Genomic DNA, 23,642 nt, shown 5'->3' with positions numbered 1-23,642 from the left:
AAGTACTAGCCCCGCCCACCCGCCCATATTTTCTTGTGGGTTATGTCATCTGCCAAAATCTACCTTATCTTAGCAAGTGCTAGCCCCGCCCACCCCCCATCTTCACATTTTATTTCTGTATTATATCATCCATTTCGTTCAGATTAGATAAAATCAATCATTGAAAAGGAGGCAGGGTGGGTGGGCGGGGCTATTTATGTTCTTTGGTCAAATGGGAGTGGCAACTAATAAGTAGAATTAATGATGTGAAAAAAGTACACCCTTAAACTACTGTGTACTACTGTTGCAATATCTTCTACCGAAATCTAGAAATTTACTGATATTAGGTCTAAAATGAAATTCTTCTAGAATGTCATCCCAGATTTTTGGATATCTTATAATTTCATGAGAACTTTCCGTTGTTATCTTTGTACTTCAAAATTTTTATACAGAGCGATTTTGAGGAAACTGCAAAAATTGCTATATTTCAATTAGCGAGTTTGGAAAAGTGGAAAATATCGAACTAATTTTCGAAAACAGTTGAAAAACCATAGAAAATGACAAAAGTGCCAAAATCAGTTTTATTTTATCAAATGCCAGCCCCGCCCACCCACCCTCTATTTTCTTCGTGGATTAGTCATTGGCCAAAATCAGTTTTATCTTAGCAAGTACTAGCCCCGCCCACCCGCCCCATATTTTCTTATAGGTTATGTCATCTGCCAAAATCTACCTTATCTTAGCAAGTGCTAGCCCCGCCCACCCCCATCTTCTCATTTTATTTCTGTATAATATCGTTCATTTCATACAGATTAGATAAAATCAATCATTGAAAAGGAGGCAGGGTGGGTGGGCGGGGCTAATTATGTTCTTTGGTCGAATGGGAGTGGCAACTAATAGAATTTACGATATGAAGAAAGTGAAGCCCACGTCTTTTTTATACTCTCTGTATTGAAGAACTAGAAAAAAATGTGTGTCTTCAGTTCTATCGAGAACATTCTCAATTTGCTATCTTCAACGACTGAAATCTTATATCGAATTCTAATAGATTCATCTTTATTTGTTCTAAATTGAAATCCTTCTTTAGTATCGTATTTACTAATAAAATATATTAGAACATGTTCGAAAGTTTCTATATTGACTAGACCGAAAATATCTAGAACATCCGTTTTTCTAAATAGAGCTTCTAGAACGCGCTTTTTACACACTCAATCTACTGTTTCAATATATTCTACCAAACTCTATAAAGTTACTAAAGTTCGTTCTAAAATAAATTTTTCTAGAACGTTGTTTCCAGTTTTTTGGATATTTTAGAATTTGATGAGAACTTTTCCCTGTTATCCTTATTTTGATGACCAATCTATTTTGTTCTATTTTCATCCACGATAACAAATTTTTTTTTCAAGTGAATGTTCTAAAATTTATTCGAAACTTCGACTGTTTTCGCATCAAAATAAAATTTCCCTTCTTCTTCTTCTTCTTCATAGTTCTAAGAATGTTCTTCAGTATTATGTTCGAGAGGCATTCTTTCTATTTAAGTATTTCTGTCTATCTTTTAAGTCACTTGGCCCAAGTCTTTTTTATACTCTCTTTATTGATGAAATGTTCTAGAAAATTTGTGCGTTCAGTTCTATCAAAAACATTCTCAATCTGCTAACTTCAACGACTGAAATCTAATATCGAATTCTAATAGATTCATCTTTATTTGTTCTGAATTGAAATTCTTCTTTTATATCGTATTTACTAATAAAATATATTAGAACATGTTCGAAAGTTTCTATATTAACTAGACCGAAAATATCTAGATCATCCGTTTTTCTAAATAGAGCTTCTAGAACTCGCTTTTTACACACTTAATCTACTGTGTTCTAATATTGCAAAATCGTCCACCAAATTCTATAAATTTACTTCCGTTTGTTCTAAAATGAAATTCTTTTAGAATCTCGTCTTCAGTTTATTATATATTTTAAAATTTCATGATAAATTTTCATTGTTCGTCCTCGTGTTCGAATAAAATTCTTCTTCTTCTTCGTTCTAATGATGAAATATTCTAGAACATATCTAAAAGTTCCTATATTTACAAAATCGAACATTGTCTTTAGTTTTTCGCATATTTTAAAATTTCATGAAAACTTTTTATCTTTAGTGATGAAATGTTCTCGAAAAACTTTTGCATTTTACTTTACAGAAATGTTCAGAGTTCTTTTTCTTCGAATGAGGTTTTTAAATTCTCTTGATATGCCCTCAGTCTACTGTTTTTGGAACTTCAGGCGTACATCGTGGTCAAAATATCTCTATTTCTTTTTCTGAAATCTAAATTTCAGTTTGTTATAGAATTTGGAGAATGTCTTGAGTCTACAGTGTGACCTGGCCTGATTTGACCTGACTTGAGCTGAGCTCTTGTAGCTTGTCGTTTTCGAATAGAATTTTAGTCTTCACATAAAATTGAGACACGGCGATCTTATATTCTGGGTGAAAATATGATGTAGAATTTTCTTCATTCTATCCTCCCGTTCTTCATCATCTGCTCCTATCGACAACTTCTAAAATTATATAATACTTAGTCAGGCTGACGTGAGATATCTTCAACAAACCCTGAAATTAAATTTCCATCATCCAAATCTTCCCCACAGGAGTACAAATTACACCCTCCCGTTTCTTCCTTTCAGTGTTACTTCTTCACACCTCGCCCCATCCCCCCCGCCGCTTCCGCCACCCACACGAAAATTTTTCCTGCGACATCTTCGTCGCCCTGCTCACATCTTAATTCCGCGAAAATCGCTCTTTTTTTATACTCGTGCGGGCATCTCGCGCGCGTCCCGACCCAGGCCGACTTCGCCGTCTCCGCAGGATCCTCTCAGATGCGTGCACAGCAGGACCGCAGCAGGAATAGCCAGTCGTGCGGGAATCTCGTCGGGAGGCGGATGCGAGCGACTCTGGCGCGAGTTCGCGGAGCGTGCTGATATGGTAGTTCTGGCCCTTAATTAAACCCCACATTTTTCCGCAGGAGAGCCCGCAGGGGGTTAAGGAGATGTGATATTGGTGGTTGCAGTGTCCGGGATTTAGAGCGCGATGTGACGAGTCCTCGGCTTGAATGCAAATTTTTCTGGTAATTTGGGGGCTGATCTGAGTGCGTCGGTACGGTTTGGGGTGGTTTGGACGATTATCGAGGTGTGAGGCGGGGTTGTTGTGGCTAGTGTATATTTAGTTGCTTCGCACCTTCACATACTTTGTATTTATAGCTCGGGCTGTTCGCGTGGAGTAATTAAATGGAATGACAGTGAGGTGTTGAATGTACTTGGCCTGATGGTATCAAGAAGATGCTGTGGTTCGTTCTTATGGCGTAAGTAACTTGGCGTGATGGAATACATCCTCCCCTTTAAACTAGTCGGGAAGAGCGCTTTATATTACATCTAACGATTCATGTACCAGACTTTAACTAAAAAAAAAATATTTTACGGAAAGTGGATGAACTGAAATATTCTTGGCTCTCTTGAACTTCTCAAAACGTGTTTATTTCATTGTATCAAAATTATGTCATAAAGTTATGAGTTATAATATTGATGTTTGACTTGGATTTTGTGCCGCGTTTGAACAAACTTTGACACATTGTTTAATCTCAAACTTACTCTACTTTCTAGGAATTTTCAAGATCAGAAAAATCTATTATTCTACTTAGTTATAGAACTATGAATAATAATGTTGTGTGGTGGTATAAAAAGATTAATTTTATTTTGATTTTCTCTCGCAGATATTTTTCTTGTCAAACTCAATCTATAATACTTTGGTTAGAAGCATCTTTAAAATTACGTGAAGGACGTTTCTCATTATAGTAGGTCAAAATATTTTATTAATAACAAAAATCGGTGTTATGCAGTGCTTCCCTTACACAAATTTTACGTATAAAATTTTTGAAAAATGTCGATTTTTTCTGAATAATTTAGCTTCACAGGGACTCTGTAAGATTATTATTATAAAACAAATCTAAGTAGCGTTCATTCGTAAACGTCCATATGAGAACGCATTATTTGAAAAAAGAAGACTAAGAATGCGAGCGCAGCGAGTACGTTTAGGTGTCATTAAACATTATTCCTCAGTGTCCCTGAGAAGCCAAATTATTCAAAAGAGAATTTTATATTGTCCAAAAAAGGTGAATCTTAAAATTGTTTGTGATTAATTATCTGTTAAACTGGGAAGACTTTAACAATTTATCTAAATGTGCTCGCTGCGCTCGCATTCTAAGAGTGTATATTTTGGAGATTTATTGTAATGACAATAAAGCTGAAAAAATAAGTTTAAAATGCGAGCGCAGCGTGCACGTTCAGGTGGAGTTTAAAAAATATTTATTAGTGTCCCTGAGAAGCTAAATTATTAAGAAAAATGTTCTTGTTTAAAACTGTGAGTTTGAAGGTCGTTTCAGAGTTTGATTCTTCCAGAGTAATTTACTTTCACAGGGCAATCTCGAATTATTATAATAAAAACTAAAAAACCTTGCCTACCATAGATTTGTAAATATTTTTATGACACTAAATCAATAAAGAAAAAGAACATTCAGAATGCGAGTGCAGCGAGCACATTTAGGTGTTAAAGGTCGATTTATTTGTCTTTATTTTTTTCTTAATATACCTAGTATTCTTTGAACAACACGAAACTCAAAAACATGTTTTTAATTTGTCGTAGAGAGATAAGGATTTTACAATTAAACTCCGCCCCTCGGCTTACGACGAATTAAAAAATCATCAGAATTGAGATAGGGCGGGTGGGTGGGGCTTATATTTTCCTTGTTATTCATAATATACATAGCCATTTTTTCACAACAAGAAACTTAAAACATAATTAAAATGCAAAATCGACATTTCCTTTACAAATTTTCCATTTTAAACATGTTTTAAGTTTCATGTTGGGAAAAGGAGTCTACACATATTAAAACAAAAAGGCAAAATGTAAGCCGGCCCGCCCTCCCTGTCTCAATTGTGATGAATTTTTTTATTCGCTGTGAACCGAAGGGGCGGAGCTTAATTGCAAAATCCTTCTCTACAAGAAATAAAAAACATGGTTTTGGGTATCTCATTGTTCAAAGAATACTACATATATTAAAAAAGAGGGGTAAATATTAACCCCGCCCACCCACCCCATCTCAATTGTGATGATTTGTTTAATTCTTAGAAACTTAAAACACGTTTAAAATGGTGAATTATTGTAAAGAAGTAATAAGGATTTTGCAATTAAATTTCGCTCCTTTGGCTCTTGACGATTAAAAAATCACCACAATTGAGAGAGGGTGGGTGCGCGGGACATATATTTTCCCTTCTTTCTTAATATACGTAGTCGTTTTTGATAATAATGAGGGATTTTTTTAGTGTCTAGAAAAAATTTATCTTGGGAATATTTGTGAAAACTAAAGTTGGAAGGACCCCAGCAACCTGAACTTGCTTGCTGCGCTCGCCTTCTAATATTTGGGTTTTTTTAAGTATTAAGTCTAGAGATTTATTATTACAACAAAACCTAGACAGCTTCGCTGAGATCCTTTTTTAATCACTTCTATGAGACTTCACGGCAAAAATAAAAGAACGGTCAGAATGCGAGCGCAGCGAGCACGTTCAGGTGCAGCTTGAAAAAATATTTCTTGATGCCCCTGAGAAGCTAAATTATTAAGAAAAATTTTGTTGTTATTAAAAATTGTGAGTTTGAAGATGGTTTCAGAGTTTGCTTTTTCCAGAGTAATTTACCTTCACAGGGCGATCTCGAGAATTATTATAATAAAAACTAAAAAACCTTGCTGACCATTGATTTTAAATATTTTTATGAAACGAAATCAATAAAGAAAAAGAACGTTAAGAATGTGAGTGCAGCGAGCACATTTAGGTGTTAAAGGTCGATTTATTTGTCTTTATTTTTTTCTTAATATACCTAGTATTCTTTGAACAACACGATACTCAAAAACATGTTTTAAATTTGTCGTAGAGAAATAAGGATTTTAAAATTAAACTCCGCCCCTCGGCTTACGATGAATTAAAAAATCATCAGAATTGAGATAGGGCGGGTGGGTGGGGCTTATATTTCCCTTGTTATTCATAATATACATAGCCATTTTTTCACAACAAGAAACTTAAAACATAATTAAAATGCAAAATCGACATTTCCTTTACAAATTTGCCATTTTAAACATGCTTTAAGTTTCATGTTGGGAAAAGGAGTCTACACATATTAAAACAAAAAGGCAAAATGTAAGCCCGCCCGCCCACCTTGTCTCAATTGTGATGAATTTTTTTATTCGCCGTGAACCGAAGGGGCGGAGATTAATTGCAAAATCCTTCTCTACAAGAACTAAAAAACGTGTTTTTGGGTATCGCATTGTTCAAAGAATACTACATATATTAAAAAAAAGGGGTAAATATTAACCCCGCCCACCCACCCCATCTCGATTGTGATGATTTTTTTCATTCTTAGAAACTTAAAACACGTTTAAAATGGTGAATTATTGTAAAGAAGTAATAAGGATTTTGCAATTAAATTTCGCTTCTTTGGCTCTTGACGATTAAAAAATCATCACAGTAGGGAGAAGGTGGGTGGGCGGGGCATATATTTTCCTTTCTTTATTAATATACGTAGTCGTTTTTGATAATAATGAGGGATTTTCTTAGTGTCTAGAAAAAAATTATCTTGGAAATATTTGTGAAAACTAAAGTTGGAAGGACCCCAGCAACCTGAACTTGCTCGCTGCGCTCGCCTTCTAATGTTTGAATTTTTTTAAGTATTAAGTCTAGAGATTTATTATTACAACAAAACCTAGACAGCTTCGCTGAGATTCGTTTTTAATCACTTCTATGAGACTTCTCGGCAAAAATAAAAGAACGGTCAGAATGCGAGCGCAGCGAGCACGTTCAGGTGAAGTTTGAAAAATTATTTCTTGATGCCCCTGAGAAGCTAAATTATTAAGAAAAATTTTATTGTTATTAAAAATTGTGAGTTTGAAGATGGTTTCAGAGTTTGCTTTTTCCAGAGTAATTTACCTTCTTCACAGGGCGATCTTGAGAATTATTATAATAAAAACTAAAAAACCTTGCTGACCATTGATTTTAAATATTTTTATGAAACTAAATCAGTAAAGAAAAAGAACATTAAGAATGCGAGTGCAGCGAGCACATTTAGGTGTTAAAGGTCGATTTATTTGTCTTTATTTTTTTCTTAATATACCTAGTATTCTTTGAACAACACGATACTCAAAAACATGGTTTTAATTTGTCGTAGAGAAATAAGGATTTTACAATTAAACTCCGCCCCTCGGCTTACGATGAATTAAAAAATCATCAGAATTGAGATAGGGCGGGTGGGTGGGGCTTATATTTTCCTTGTTATTCATAATATACATAGCCATTTTTTTACAACAAGAAACTTAAAACATAATTAAAATGCAAAATCGACATTTCCTTTACAAATTTTCCGTTTTAAACATGTCTTAAGTTTCATGTTGGGAAAAGGAGTCTACACATATTAAAACAAAAAGGCAAAATGTAAGCCCGCCCACCCACCCTGTCTTAATTGTGATGAATTTTTTTATTCGCCGTGAACCGAAAGGGCGGAGCTTAATTGCAAAATCCTTCTCTACACGAAAAAAAACCATGTTTTTTGGGTATCGCATTGTTCTAAGAATACTACATATATTAAATAAAGGGGTAAATATTAACCCCGCCCACCCACCCCATCTCAATTGTGATGATTTTTTTAATTGTTAGAAACTTAAAACACGTTTAAAATGGTGAATTATTGTAAAGAAGTAATAAGAATTTTGAAATTAAATTTGGCTTCTTTGGCTCTTGACGATTAAAAAATCATCACAGTTGAGAGAGGGTGGGTGGGCGGGGCATATATTTTCCTTTCTTTCTTAATATACGTAGTTACAATTTGCCTTTTTATTTTAATATATGCAGACTTCTTTCCACAACATTAAACTTACAACATGTTCCAAGTTTCTTATTGTGAAAAAGTGGCGTGTATATTAAGAAAAAAAAGCACAAAATAAGCCCCGCCCACCCGCCCCATCTCAATTTGGATGATTTTTTTTATTCGTCGTAAGCCGAGGAGGGAGCTTTCCAGTTTCACACTGACAAATAATTGTCCAATGAAATGTTAAGTATGCCACCATCATTATTTTAAAAATAAATTTCATGACCTTCCTGACAAGTTTTTTTCGATGATATTGGATTTAATAGCGACTAGAATTTCGGGAAAATAAGGTCAGAATCAATGAAATGAATTGCTTCATTTTTTTATTTACTCGGTATAAATAATTCTAAATGCTGACAGCAAAATCGTTTTTCGAATTTAAAATCAAAGTATTATAAAAAAATCAAGTCCTAAATCCTATTATTTGTAATGTAAAATGTAACTTTCTTCTCAGAACCAATAAGATGGATCATCAAAATGAAGGAGGGATGGGTGGGTGGGGCCACTTTGGAGAAACGAGGTGGTTGAAGCTAAGTTTAGTTTTTTTCTACAGTCCTATAAGCAAGTATTAGCCCTGCCCACCCACCCCCCTCTTGATTCTAGTGACTACTCTTAATATTGTTAACTAATGACAACATTACTATATTATTGAACCTCGGGTGATTCTGTTAAACTCTTTATAAGACAATAGATAAATTGTCAATAACATATCTAGAAATTATTAGGCTGGTGATAATTATATTTAAAACGCAATATTACTAATGCTCCTCCTACTTGTACAAGCTCCACCTTAATAAATCATTTCATTGGCCGGACAATTGGGGCGGGGTTTACAATTGTACCCCATTGTGTCTATTTTATATAATTTTTAAACATTTCGACGTAAACGCTGATGGCAAAATCGTTTTTTGAATAAAAATTAATCAATATAAAATTTAGCTTTCGTCTCAGAGCCAATAAAATGAATTACCAAAAAGGAGTGGTGCCACTTTTGATTTTGCTTGACGTCATGAATTTTGGAAAAGGGGTAGACGTATTGGAAGCCCCCACTAAACGACCCAGACATATATTGTTAGACAATTTTGATTTTTTTCATAAGTATGTTATTTTATAAAATTTGAAACACATTTACCTGTGTACTGCCAATAACCAACTGTATTAAAGTTGTATTAAAATTAAGATTTTCGCCAATTACCACGAAAAATACAGCAAAAATTTCGAAATATGTGTAAAAATGGATTTAACATTAAAATAAATTTGCAATAAGCGCCAAATAGTGAAATATGCAGGATATGTAAAAAACATGAAAGTAGCTATTCGCTTGATGGATCTCATTATAATGCGTCTTTAGCTTAGTCTCGCGAAGTAAAAACTGTCCTCACACTTAGGCCCAAATTCAATTGGCCAACTCCGGACTGAACTCCAGCCCCAAGACGGCCCATTCAACTCCTAGAACTTAGTAGACAAGCACATTGTGTTCCATTAAGGTCCCTCCAGGTAACAGAACGCGTCCAACTTGTAAAATACTTCCCTACATCACCTCATCGAAAGAGCTCTTAATCGAAACACGGATGAACTCTCTCAACATCACTGTAATGGAATTAGTTTATTACACTTTGTTCCTAAACGAACGAATTTAAATTAATTCCAACTCCCTGAAGAAACAATCGCGTCGAAACTTCTCGCAAGCACTCAAACTCTTCGAGGAATTCGAATCCTCCTTTTGCGACAGCGTCGCGTTAGTTCGTCGTTTAGTGCGATCTACTTAGTTCGGTAAATGTCTGGGGGGTTTTAATAACCCGCTATCGGAAAAAATCGCAATAAAGTCGCGTTTTATTAAAAATGAAGCGACTTATGGAAATAGCGCCGGTGGCAATGTTTTAAAAGTGATTGAATTAAGGAGGGTCGCTACGGATCCTGCAAGAATGTCGAGTATGGTGGGAACGCTAAAATATTTATAATAGCTAAGTGAGTATCTTAGGAGCTTCTGGAGGTTTTAAAAAGAATTTAGCACCTAGGGGTGGGGCCGAAGAGACACGGAATTGTAATTTATGCAGAAACGGCGAAAATGAGGAAATAAAACGCGTTTGTTTCAGCTGTGGGACATTATTTTTTTAAGATGAAAAGAGTCCGGCGGGAGAGGGTTTGCACGAATTACACGAATTGTTATTTTTTTCGGAGGAGTGGAACGGTGGAAATAAATTGTTTCCGCACCAGAGAGCGGTTATTGAATTAAGGTGTTTAATGTTGGCTAATTTACCTCCTCTTTATTTTAGCAGGCGGAGTGTTAAATTTTCTCAAGACTTAACTAAACCGGCATATAAAACGTGAATTTAGTTTATCATTACGGAGTTTTAAGCAGATTCTTCAAATAACGGAGACGTCGGCAAAAAATCGCAATAAATATCTCGACTGTCTGGAAGCCTAAAGTCGTAATTATAACTCCTTCATCCATTTCATTTCGTTTTGTCTTTGTAAGGATTTTTATTAAAACAGTCGAATTATTATCTCGTTGCTGTTTATACAATTAATATCAGACGGATACAACTTCGCTTCGGATCTTAGTAAAACGATTCAGACGAATTTCATCTCTGTGTTTGATGTTTTAACAACAATATTGTGGGAAAATTTGTTGTAAAAAAATAACACCAATTTTGCGAAAACTTGAACGCCTAATGAAGTCGAAGTTAATTAGGTTGTTTGATGTTGTTAAGCAGAACACTGTATAGAGCAAGTTAGTTCATGTATGGGCTTTAGGATAATCTTATTGAACTGCTTCGTTCTATAGTTTGTAATGAACACGAGAATATCCAGTGTCAGCTTGTCAAGGATTTAACTCCGGGCGGTGTGAGGCAGGGGCCAATTAGACCCAGTTTTATTCACGTGTTTTTTTAATGACGTTTATAATTTTTAATATTGATCTTTTCGCTCCCCATTTCATTACAGCGAAAGCAAATTACCCATATTCAGTGTCCTACGAGAGAGTTTAATTATAACGTAAGTATGCTCCCGGAAAACACAAACACAACTGATAAATTAAGGTCAAAAGCGCTGGAACCGCATTATCGTTCCCAGAGTATGACTAGTGGTAGTTTACCTAACACTATTGTGTCTAGTGTATGGTCCACGCATGAAAAGGAATGTTATCTCACAATGACAACTGCCAGTTTCGTGCGACTGAAGGTAGCCTTGGAGATAAACTCGTTATTATTAGTGATGAAAAACATGTACTAACTTATTAGACGTAATTTGGAAATGGAAAATTAGTAACCTTACTAATTAGACTCTCCTGAACAAAACTGTAGGTATAATAAAAGTCTCTGGCGCATTCTGATTTTTTTTATTTAATTTAATTTCAGTAGTAGTTATATCGTGGGATTTCTAGCACAAGAAATTTGAGAAATTGTCTCAGAGTCGTTCTGATTTTTTTTTTTTCATTTTTAAACCACTGACACTCTTGAAAAATGACACCGTACTATATTTTTGTCTGTCAATTCCAAACCGAGATAGACGCAGTTTTAGGAATTATCTACAAGGACTAGAGAGCTTCAAGAAACCGAGCAGTGAACACCAGAGGTCGGAGTGTAAAGCCCTTCCGGAGTTATGGTCGATAAAATTTAAAATTTGCTTTTTGACTATGGATTTAAGAGGAATTTCGTCTAAAATTATAAAAGTATTCAATAAATATTAATTCAAAAACTGAATTTCACTCAGATCTAAAAAAAAATTTTTTTGGCCCACTTGTTTGGAATCCAACCTATCGCCAAAATTTCAGGCCTTAAAAATATCAAGCTGGTTCTCTTAGATCGGAACCGAGTCGTGTCAAATTTGCTGTCTTTACTAATTGGAGCCTCCTGAACAAGAATCGTGCTTCAAAAATTGTCTCCGGGTCGTCTTGATTTTTTTTTTCCTTTTTAAACCACTGAAACTCTTGAAAAATGACACTGAACTATATTTTTGTCTGTCAATTCCAAACCGAGACAGACAGAGTCTTGGAAATTATCTACTGGGACTAGAGAGCTTCAAGAAACCGAACAGTAAACACCAGAGGTCGGAGTGTAAAGCCCTTCCAGAATTATGGTCGATGAAATTTAAAATTTGCTTTTTGACTATGGATTTAAGAGGAATTTCGTCTAAAATTATAAAAATATTCAACAACTGAAGCTGGAAATGTATTCAGCGGTACGAAATCAATCCAAAAACTGAATTTCAGTCAGATCCGAAAAAAAATTTTTTTTGCCTACTTGTTTCGAATCCAACCTATCGCCAAAAATTTCGGGCCTAAATAATATCAAGCTAGCTCTCTTAAACCGGAACCGAGTCGTGTGAAATTTGCTGTCTTTACTAATTAGAGCCTCCTGAACAAGAATCGTGTTTCAAAAATTGTCTCCGGGTCGTCCTCATATTTTTTTTTTATTTTTAAACCGGTGACACTCTTGAAAAATGACAATGTACTATATTTTTGTCTGTCAATTCCAAACCGAGACAGACACAGTCTTGGAAATTATCTACAGGGACTACAGAGCTTCAAGAAACCGCACAGTAAACACCGGAGGTCGCAGTATAAAGCCCTTCCGGAGTTATGGGCGATGAAATTTAAAATTTGCTTTTTGACTATGGATTTAAGAGGAATTTCGTCTAAAATTATAAAAATATTCAACAACTGAGGCTAGAAATGCATTCAGCGGTGCGGAATTAATCCAAAAACTGAATTTCAGTCAGATCTGAAAAAACATTTTTTTTTGGTCTACTTGTTTCGAATTCAACCAATCGCCAAAAATTTTGGGCCTAAATAATATCAAGCTAGCTCTCTTAAACCGGAAGCGATTCGTGTGAAATTTGCTGTCTTTACTAACTAGAATCTCCTGAACAAGAATCGGGCTTCAAAAATTGTCTCTGGGTTGTCCTGATTTTTTTTTAATTTTTAAACCACTGACACTCTTGAAAAATTACACTGTACTATATTTTTGTCCGTCAATTCCAAACCGAGACAGACACAGTCTTGTAAATTATCTACAGGGAATAGAGAGCTTCAAGAAACCGAACTGTAAAAACCAGAGGTCGGAGTGTAAAGCCCTTCCGGAGTTATGGTCGATGAAATTTAAAATTTCCTTTTTGACTATGGATTTAAGAGGAATTTCGTCTAAAATTATAAAAATATTCAACAACTGAAGCTAGAAATGCATTCAGCGGTGCGAAATTAATCCAAAAATTGAATTTCAGTCAGATCTGAAAAAAATTTTTTTTGGATCACTTGTTTCGAATCCAACCTATCGCCAAAAATTTTGGGCCTAAATAATATCAAGCTAGCTCTCTTAAACCGGAACCGAGTTGCGTCAAACTTGCTATCTTTACTAATTAGAGCCTGCTGAACTTAAGAATCGGGCTTCAAAAATTGTGTCCGGGTCGTCCAGATTTTTTTTTCATTTTTAAACCACTGACACTCTTGAAAAATGACACTGTACTATATTTTTGTCTGTCAATTCCAAACCGAGATAGACACAGTCTTAGGAATTATCTACAGGGACTAGGGAGCTTCAAGAAATCGAACAGTAAACACCAGAGGTCGGAGTGTAAAGCTCTTCCGGAGTTATGGTCGATGAAACTTAAAATTTGCTTTTTGACTATGGATTTAAGAGGAATTTCGTATAAAATTATAAAAATATTCAACAACTGAAGCTAGAAATGCAATCAGTGGAGCGAAATTAATCCAAAAACAGAATTTCAGTCAGATCTGAAATAAATTTTTTTTGGCCTACTTGTTTCGAATCCAACCTCTCGTCAAAAATTTTGGGCCTAAATAATATCAAGCTAGCTCTCTTAAACCGGAACCGAGTTGCGTCAAACTTGCTATCTTTACTAATTAGAGCCTGCTGAACTTAAGAATCGGGCTTCAAAAATTGTGTCCGGGTCGTCCAGATTTTTTTTTCATTTTTAAACCACTGACACTCTTGAAAAATGACACTGTACTATATTTTTGTCTGTCAATTCCAAACCGAGATAGACACAGTCTTAGGAATTATCTACAGGGACTAGGGAGCTTCAAGAAATCGAACAGTAAACACCAGAGGTCGGAGTGTAAAGCTCTTCCGGAGTTATGGTCGATGAAACTTAAAATTTGCTTTTTGACTATGGATTTAAGAGGAATTTCGTATAAAATTATAAAAATATTCAACAACTGAAGCTAGAAATGCAATCAGTGGAGCGAAATTAATCCAAAAACAGAATTTCAGTCAGATCTGAAATAAATTTTTTTTGGCCTACTTGTTTCGAATCCAACCTCTCGTCAAAAATTTTGGGCCTAAATAATATCAAGCTAGATCTTTTAAACCGGAACCGAGTTGTGTCAAGTTTGCTGCCTTTACTAACTAGAGCCTCCTGAACAAGAATCGGGCTTCAAAAATTGTGTCCGGGTCGTCCAGATTTTTTTTTCATTTTTTAACCACTGACACTCTTGAAAAATGACACCGTACTATATTTTTGTCTGTCAATTCCAAACCGAAACAGACACAGTCTTAGGAATTATTTATAGGGACTAGAGAGCTTCAAGAAACCGAATAGTAAACACCAGAGGTCGGAGTGTAAAGTCCTTCCGGAGTTATGGTCGATGAAATTTAAAATTTGCTTTTTGACTATGGATTTAAGAGGAATTTCGTCTAAAATTATAAAAATATTCAACAACTGAAGCTAGAAATGCATTCAGCGGTACGAAATTAATCCAAAAACTGAATTTCAGTCAGATCCTAAAAAAATTTTTTTTGCCTACTTGTTTCGAATCCAACCTATCGCCAAAAATTTCGGGCCTAAATAATATCAAGCTAGCTCTCTTAAACCGGAACCGAGTCGTGTGAAATTTGCTGTCTTTACTAATTAGAGCCTCCTGAACAAGAATCGTGTTTCAAAAATTGTCTCCGGGTCGTCCTCATATTTTTTTTTTATTTTTAAACCAGTGACACTCTTGAAAAATGACAATGTACTATATTTTTGTCTGTCAATTCCAAACCGAGACAGACACAGTCTTGGAAATTATCTACAGGGACTACAGAGCTTCAAGAAACCGCACAGTAAACACCGGAGGTCGCAGTATAAAGCCCTTCCGGAGTTATGGTCGATGAAATTTAAAATTTGCTTTTTGACTATGGATTTAAGAGGAATTTCGTCTAAAATTATAAAAATATTCAACAACTGAGGCTAGAAATGCATTCAGCGGTGCGGAATTAATCCAAAAACTGAATTTCAGTCAGATCTGAAAAAACATTTTTTTTTGGTCTACTTGTTTCGAATTCAACCAATCGCCAAAAATTTTGGGCCTAAATAATATCAAGCTAGCTCTCTTAAACCGGAAGCGATTCGTGTGAAATTTGCTGTCTTTACTAACTAGAATCTCCTGAACAAGAATCGGGCTTCAAAAATTGTCTCTGGGTTGTCCTGATTTTTTTTTAATTTTTAAACCACTGACACTCTTGAAAAATTACACTGTACTATATTTTTGTCCGTCAATTCCAAACCGAGACAGACACAGTCTTGTAAATTATCTACAGGGAATAGAGAGCTTCAAGAAACCGAACTGTAAAAACCAGAGGTCGGAGTGTAAAGCCCTTCCGGAGTTATGGTCGATGAAATTTAAAATTTCCTTTTTGACTATAGATTTAAGAGGAATTTCGTCTAAAATTATAAAAATATTCAACAACTGAAGCTAGAAATGCATTCAGCGGTACGAAATTAATCCAAAAACTGAATTTCAGTCAGATCCGAAAAAAATTTTTTTTGCCTACTTGTTTCGAATCCAACCTATCGCCAAAAATTTCGGGCCTAAATAATATCAAGCTAGCTCTCTTAAACCGGAACCGAGTCGTGTGAAATTTGCTATCTTTACTAATTAGAGCCTGCTGAACTTAAGAATCGGGCTTCAAAAATTGTGTCCGGGTCGTCCAGATTTTTTTTTCATTTTTAAACCACTGACACTCTTGAAAAATGACACTGTACTATATTTTTGTCTGTCAATTCCAAACCGAGATAGACACAGTCTTAGGAATTATCTACAGGGACTAGGGAGCTTCAAGAAATCGAACAGTAAACACCAGAGGTCGGAGTGTAAAGCTCTTCCGGAGTTATGGTCGATGAAACTTAAAATTTGCTTTTTGACTATGGATTTAAGAGGAATTTCGTATAAAATTATAAAAATATTCAACAACTGAAGCTAGAAATGCAATCAGTGGAGCGAAATTAATCCAAAAACAGAATTTCAGTCAGATCTGAAATAAATTTTTTTTGGCCTACTTGTTTCGAATCCAACCTCTCGTCAAAAATTTTGGGCCTAAATAATATCAAGCTAGATCTTTTAAACCGGAACCGAGTCGTGTCAAATTTGCTGTCTTTACTAATTAGAGCCTCCTGAACAACAATCGTATTTCAGGAATTGTCTCCGGGTCGTCCTGATTTTTTTTTTCATTTTTAAACCACTGACACTCTTGAAAAATGACACTGTACTATATTTTTGTCTGTCAATTCCAAACCGAGATAGACACAGTCTAAGCAATTATCTACAGAGACTAGAGAGCTTCAAGAAACCGAACAGTAAATACTAGAGGTCGGACTGTAAAGCCCTTCCGGAGTTATGGTCGATGAAATTTAAGATTTGCTTTTTGACTATGGATTTAAGAGGAATTTCGTCTAGAATTATAAAAATATTCAACAACTGAAGCTAGAAATGCATTCAGCGGTGTGAAATTAATCGAAAAACTGAATTTCAGTCAAATCTGAAAACATTTTTTTTTGGCCTACTTGTTTCGCCTAAAATTTTGGACCTAAATAATATCAAGCTAGCTCCCTTAAACCGGAACCGAGTCGTGTCAAATTTGCTGTCTTTACTAATTAGAATCTCCTGAATAAAAATCGGGCCTCAAAAATTGTCTCCGGGTCGTCCTGATTTTTTTTTCATTTTTAAACCACTGACACTCTTGAAAAATGACACTGCACTATATTTTTGTCTGTCAATTCCAAACCGAGACAGACACAGTCTTGGAAATTATCTAAAGGGACTAGAGAGCTTCAAGGAACCGAACAGTGTACATCAGAGGTCGGAATGTAAAGCCCTTCCGGAGTTATGGTCGACGAAATTTAAAATTTGCTTTTTGACTATGGATTTAAGAGGATTCTCGTCTAGAATTATAAAAATATTCAACAACTGAAGCTAGAAATGCATTCAGCGGTACGAAATTAATCCAAAAACTGAATTTCAGTCAAATCTGAAAACATTTTTTTTTGGCCCACTTGTTTCGCCAAAAATTTTGGGCCTAAATAATATCAAGCTAGCTCTCTTAAACCGGAAGCGAGTCCTGTCAAATTTGCTGTATTTACTAATTAGAACCTCCTGAAGAAGAATCGGGCTTCAAAAATTGTCGCCGGGTCGTCCTGATTTTTTTTTCATTTTTGAACCAGTGACACCCTTGAAAAATGACACTGTACTATATTTTTGTCTGTCAATTCCAAATCGAGATAGACACAGTCTTGGAAATTATCTAGAGGGACTAGAGAGCTTCAAGGAACCGAACAGTATACATCAGAGGTCGGAATGTAAAGCCCTTCCGGAGTTATGGTCGACGAAGTTTAAAATTTGCTTTTTGACTATGGATTTAAGAGGATTCTCGTCTAGAATTATAAAAATATTCAACAACTGAAGCTAGAAATGCATTCAGCGGTACGAAATTAATCCAAAAACTGAATTTCAGTCAAATCTGAAAACATTTTTTTTTGGCCCACTTGTTTCGCCAAAAATTTTGGGCCTAAATAATATCAAGCTAGCTCTCTTAAACCGGAAGCGAGTCCTGTCAAATTTGCTGTATTTACTAATTAGAACCTCCTGAACAAGAATCGGGCTTCAGAAATTGTCGCCGGGTCGTCCTGATTTTTTTTTTCATTTTTGAACCAGTGACACCCTTGAAAAATGACACTGTACTATATTTTTGTCTGTCAATTCCAAATCGAGATAGACACAGTCTTAGGAACTATCTACAGTGACTAGAGAGCTTCAAGAAACCGAACAGTAAACAGCAGAGGTCGGAGTGTAAAGTCCTTCCGGAGTTATGGTCGACGAAATTTAAAATTTGCTTTTTGACAATGGATTTAAGTGGAATTTCGGCTAAAATTATAAAATTATTCAACAACTGAAGCTAGAAATGCATTCAGCGGCGTGAAATTAATCCAACAACTGAATTTCAGTCAGATCCGAAAACATTTTTTTTTGGCGTACTTGTTTCGAATCCCACCAATCGCCAAAAATTTCGGGTCTAAATAATATCAAGCTAGCTCTCTTAAACAGGAACCGATTAGTGTAAAATTTGCTGTCTTTACTAATTAGAGCCTCCTGAACAAGAATCGGGTTTCAAAAATTGTCTCCGGTTCGTCTTGATTTTTTTTCTCATTTTTAAACCACTGACACTCTTGAAAAATGACACTGTACTATATTTTTGTCTGTCAATTCCAAACCGAGACAGACACAGTCTTGGAAATTATCTACAGGGACTAGAGAGCTTCAAGAAACCGAACAGTAAACACCAGAGGTCGGAGTGTAAAGCCCTTCCGGAGTTATGGTCGATGAAATTTAAAATTTGCTTTTTGACTATGGATTTAAGAGGAATTTCGTCTAAAATTATAAATTTTTGAGTAATGGATATCACTAATTTGAATTTACATATATTAGCCTTTAGTATATTATTTTCGCGTTTAATTATAACACTGTTAGACAATAAAGAAATAATAATAATAATAATATTAATTATACTTTTAAAAAGTGATTCCCCGCATATAGATGCCAAACAGCAGCGCACAATAAACCCCCTCGAACAAACACTCGTTTACACAAAACAGCACTAAACCAACATTTCGTTTTGTTAACTTCATCCAATACTCGCAGTGTCCATTAAAAGCAGCCGCACGCTCTCATTACGTGTTTACGGTGGCGGCGGCGCCATTACTTAGATTTGCATCTCGATATTTGTGAAGAGTCGAAGTTTGCCGGTGACAAATCGGGTAAACATGAAGTCCATAACCGCAAACTAACCGAATGTGGGCCGCAACCCCTTTGTAATTACCCCAGGGCGAGAGCGGCCCTTTGCGAGACAGCTGTCTTAAATAAGGGTCATTCCTCAACGCTGAAAGTCTCGAGAGGACGGCTTAACAATGCTTGGGGGAAATCGGGTAATTAACGTCATTTTTGACGTAAACAAGGCCGTTTTCGCGTTTTTTTTTTTTTTTTATAGTGTGGTAATAGCGTTTATTGGAGGAGGTGTTGATGGGGAAAGAGTGAGGAGTGTTGCACTTTGGGTCGATAAATATTTAGCGCGAGTTTACACAGTGAGTTTGAAGTGTTTCTTTTTGGGGGGTGGTGGAGCAAGGAATGTGTGAATATAAATAGCGTAGTTTCGTTCTTTGTGTGAACAAACTTTTAACTTGAGGATTAAAAAAATGTGTATATGATATGTATGTTATGTCCGAAGACTCCATTATTAACATTTTATTCGACTTGGTTCCCGATGCACCGCATTTCGTCTTAGATCAATGAACCTTCTTCGCTTATGTTATCAACCCTGCCGAAGTGACCTCTAACCCTGAGGCTAACGCACTCGTTATCACTGGCCTACTTCTAGATGCAACGCACATTCGTCTTAGAGCAACGAACTTTCTTTGTTTCGTACTCCTTATCAACCCTCGACCCTTGGTTGACCTGTAATTCTGATGCAAGCTCTTACATCAGCCCATGTGCAGCTTATCTTCGCCAAAGGAGGTCAAACCTCAGTATATAAGGGAGAAGAACGAACAGAAGATTCATTCAAGTATTCGACACTCAAGTATTCAACATTCGAGTCGTGATCTGCAGTCAAAAGTCTCAAATCATACCGTAACACCGTTCCCGTCTTATCATAAAATATTTTACTTTTATATTTTGTCCGGACTTAGAAAAGTCTAACGTTATTTTATTATATTCGAACTTAGAATAGTTTCAAGTCTTGTAATCATCATTTAATAAAATAGAATAAAAAAATTGTTAATTTTTATTCGTAACGACCATCAGGATCGTTAAAGTGGCGCAGTCGGTAACATTTGCAAAAATTTTGCAAGTCGCGAAAAATTCGCAAACTCGAATTTAAGCGAGAAACGAACCTATTCGACGTAGTTCATCATCTGGAAGAAGCAGCGAGAAGATTCTTGAACACTATCCAGAAAGAAAGCGAAGAAAAGGCGAAATTGAAGAAAGAATTTTCGAAAATCCCGAAGAAAGAAGACTGGTATCTAGGGTTTTCATTTTCCGGATTCCAGGTTCAATGAAGAGCATCTATCTATTACTGTAAGTAGTATTTGTCTCTTATTTTTGGTTTTTTGCAACATATTTCGTATTTTTGCATTTATTCGATTTATTCAAAAATTCCTTGTTATTCTTCAATTTTTCTCAATTTAATGAAATAATTCTTGCCTTTCTTTATATTTTTCCTTTAAGTTAATTTAATTACAAAAAAAGAAAAATGGCAGATTTTACTCTAAAAGATTTAAAAGAATTAATACCAACTTATGACGGAGAACAAGCAACTTTGTACGACTTTATTGAAGCGGTAAATTTTGCATTTGAAAATGTACAAGACGAGCACAGAAACGCACTACTTTTTGTTGTAAAAAGTAAATTAACCAGTAGCGCGAGAAGATTTATTTCATCAAGGCAACTTAATAATTGGGAAGATATTAGACAACTATTAATAGGTCATTATGGTGACTGTAGAGATACCGAAGGGTTACTTTGTGATTTGACTTCTTGTTATCAAAACCCAAACGAACTTCCAAGAAATTTTGTGCAGCGTATTGAAGACCTTCTTACAAAAATTCGTAGCAGCGTCGCACTAAATAATGAATTAAATGATGCATCCCGAAACGCATTAAATGCATCACACGAAAAGATAGCTTTAAAAACATTTTTAGCCGGTCTATCCGAACCTCTTGGTAGTATTTTACGTTCACAAAAACCTAACTGTCTCGAACAAGCCGAACAATTTCTAATTGAAGAAGAAAATATCTCTTACTTAAAAACTTTTAGATCACTAAAACCATCACTACAAAAATCGGTAAATAATAAAATAGTACAGAAAGAAAATTATCACTCTTCTTCTGCAACAACTATAAAAGCTTGCTCGTACTGTAAGAAACCAGGACATATGATCGGATCTTGTTATAAACGTATACGAAATGAATTAAACCAACCAGAAACACGAAGTACGCAAAATAAAAATTTTAATGCAAATACTTTACAACAAAATAATTTCACTAACACAGAAAATTGTCGAGACTTGAATCAAAATAAAAAACGAGACTTTTATACAAATCAGCGAACAAATGAAAATAATCAGATTAATTATTTAAATCTTTCCAGTAATTCGATGTACAATAAATCTAAAGGTAAAAATAAACCATCTAAAGTGCATCAAAGTCTTAATGAAATTTTAAGTTGCAATATAATGAACAAAAATAGTTCAAAACTAATGTACATTGTAGATGACGATAACAAGACATATTTAATCGATTCTGGAGCAGCATTATCAATAATGAGGTCAAGTTCTGTACCTACTAACGTTTCAAGACTAAATGAAAATTTTAAAATACAAGGAATTGCTCCAAAACCTATTCATATCACAAAAAGTTTTTATAAAAAATTCGATGAAACAAATACTGAGTTTAAAATGTACATCGCCAATTTAAAAATCGCATTTGACGCAATTTTAGGTTTAGATTTTCTCACCTCATACGATTGTGTCGTTGACTTTAAGAATAATGTTCTAAAAACTAATTTTAAAGATATTCCGTTATTAGTTTATTGTGAAACACAAACAAAGAAAAATGTTTTACATCACGAAAAACCTCGAAATCCGAGAAAAAGCTTTACTACTCAAAATGATAAAAATTCTGCGAATTATTTTAAGTCGCAAGTGCGCAAACCTCATTCTAATGAATATTTCAGATCAAACCGAATCTATAGAGAAAACAAACGTTTTCCAAATCTATCTCAAGTTGTGGAACCTACTACGTGTTATAATTATAGAAATAAAACTTATAACGATTTTAAACCACAAAAATATAATAACTATTTCCACAGAAAGAATAATTTTAAGAATTTAACAGGAAATCCTTATAATGATTTTAAATCCAAAAAAGCTTATATGAATAAAAATCGTAACTTCTATTATAATGCTAATAATAGCTTTAATTCTGTTTCACCTATAAATGTACATTACATTACACGAAAGCAGAGTAATAATGATCAAAATAAGTTTATAAATCTCAATCGCTCTCAGACTAAAAACCAATCGTTTAATAAACTTACTTATTTGAGATCAACGGAAAGTAATAATTACAGGAATAAAAAGAATAATTTTAATTTTACGAAAGATTTTTACCCAAATTATGCAACTGAAATAGACAACAGGTCTTATGGAACAAATTTTAGATCTAAACAATCGTTTCTAAATAGAAACTTATTTTCGAGCAACAATGTAAGAAAAGATCAACAGATTTATAACAAAAGCTCTTATTTAAACAAAGATAGATTTTGTTCTAATTTTTATTCAACGTATAATAGACGTTTCAGTTCTCAAAAGGAAAATAAATTCCTAAGTGAAAGTACTAGCTTATATTAATTAAATATTATAAAACAATAAAAAAAAAATAGAAAAAATAAATACACACAAAAGGTTTAAACAACGTTAATTATTATTTATCTATCATTATTTTTTTTGGTAAACATTTTTGTAATTAATAAAATTATAACTGTATTTAAATTTTAGTATTTACTTTCACGATTAATAATTTACAATTATACTTATTTGAAAAACTAAAATAATTATTAAAGTATTAAAATAAAAAGAAAAGCTTTGGGTATAGAAAGTATTGTTTGACGACAATATAATTAATCACATTGAAATGAAACTCGTTATTTCATAACTCTAAGAAGTGAAGCTAAGAGAACAAATTTACTTCCTTTTACTTTCGGGTAATTTACAATTAACAAAAAAAAAGTAAACAAATAACGTATACACAAAAGATCTTTTTTATAGCACTATAATAAATCATTAAAGTTACAGTTACCATTTCAAAATTTTAAATCATGAAAATTAAGAAAACTCTCGGAAGCTCTATTTAAATTCTAGTATTTACTTTTACTGTTATTGATTTACAATTATTTTTGAAAAATTGAAATATTTCTTAGAAGATTCAGAAAAAGAAAATGTTTGGGAAGGAAAATATGGAAAATATTACCTATGTATCATGTAAAGTTAAACTTGTCATTTTGTAAATCTACTTAACTAAAATAAGTTTAATTCCTTTTACTTTGAAGTAACTTACAATAAAAATTAAAAAAATCTTTATTTCCCAGAGTTAGTAAGTATAGAAAGGAAACAAAAACACAAAGGGATAATTTGTATAAAAAGAATATTGCTTGATGGAATTGCAATGCATCATTAATAAAATAATTTATTTTATTTCATTTCAAATTTATTGTATTTGAACTTGTAAGTAGTTTTAAATATTTTAAAGAATAATTTTCATAATATTGAGTTTGTAAAACAAGTGAAATAATTTTATTTACATTGAGAATTAGAAAAATCTTAAACTGAAACTACTAGTATAAAAAAATATATAATAAAAAACTGATTAAAATAAATCGTTATTAGTTATTT

General features: G+C 34.1%; 1 protein-coding gene across 2 annotated transcripts in view; it reads left to right on the top strand.

The window, feature by feature from the left end:
• The first annotated feature begins 2,856 nt into the window (after positions 1-2,856).
• Positions 2,857-23,642, top strand: part of LOC135126138 (bone morphogenetic protein 1 homolog) — a 430,017-nt gene continuing 409,231 nt past the window's right edge. Inside the window, exons 1-2 of one of the 2 annotated variants that reach the window (XM_064051970.1) lie at positions 2,857-3,085; positions 3,219-3,319. In XM_064051970.1, coding sequence (XP_063908040.1) covers positions 3,283-3,319 — 37 coding nt within the window. In that variant the 5' untranslated portion in view covers positions 2,857-3,085; positions 3,219-3,282. Of the gene's footprint in view, positions 3,320-23,642 lie in introns of both variants that reach the window. The other variant, XM_064051969.1, reaches the window with a different exon arrangement.

Source organism: Zophobas morio, unplaced genomic scaffold, assembly GCF_036711695.1.
Source record: "Zophobas morio isolate AGI-343-1 ecotype UQ-CSIRO unplaced genomic scaffold, CSIRO_AGI_Zmor_V1 ptg000010l, whole genome shotgun sequence".
In the NCBI taxonomy this organism is placed as follows: domain Eukaryota; kingdom Metazoa; phylum Arthropoda; class Insecta; order Coleoptera; family Tenebrionidae; genus Zophobas; species Zophobas morio.
This window is presented reverse-complemented; position numbering and strand designations above follow the sequence as displayed.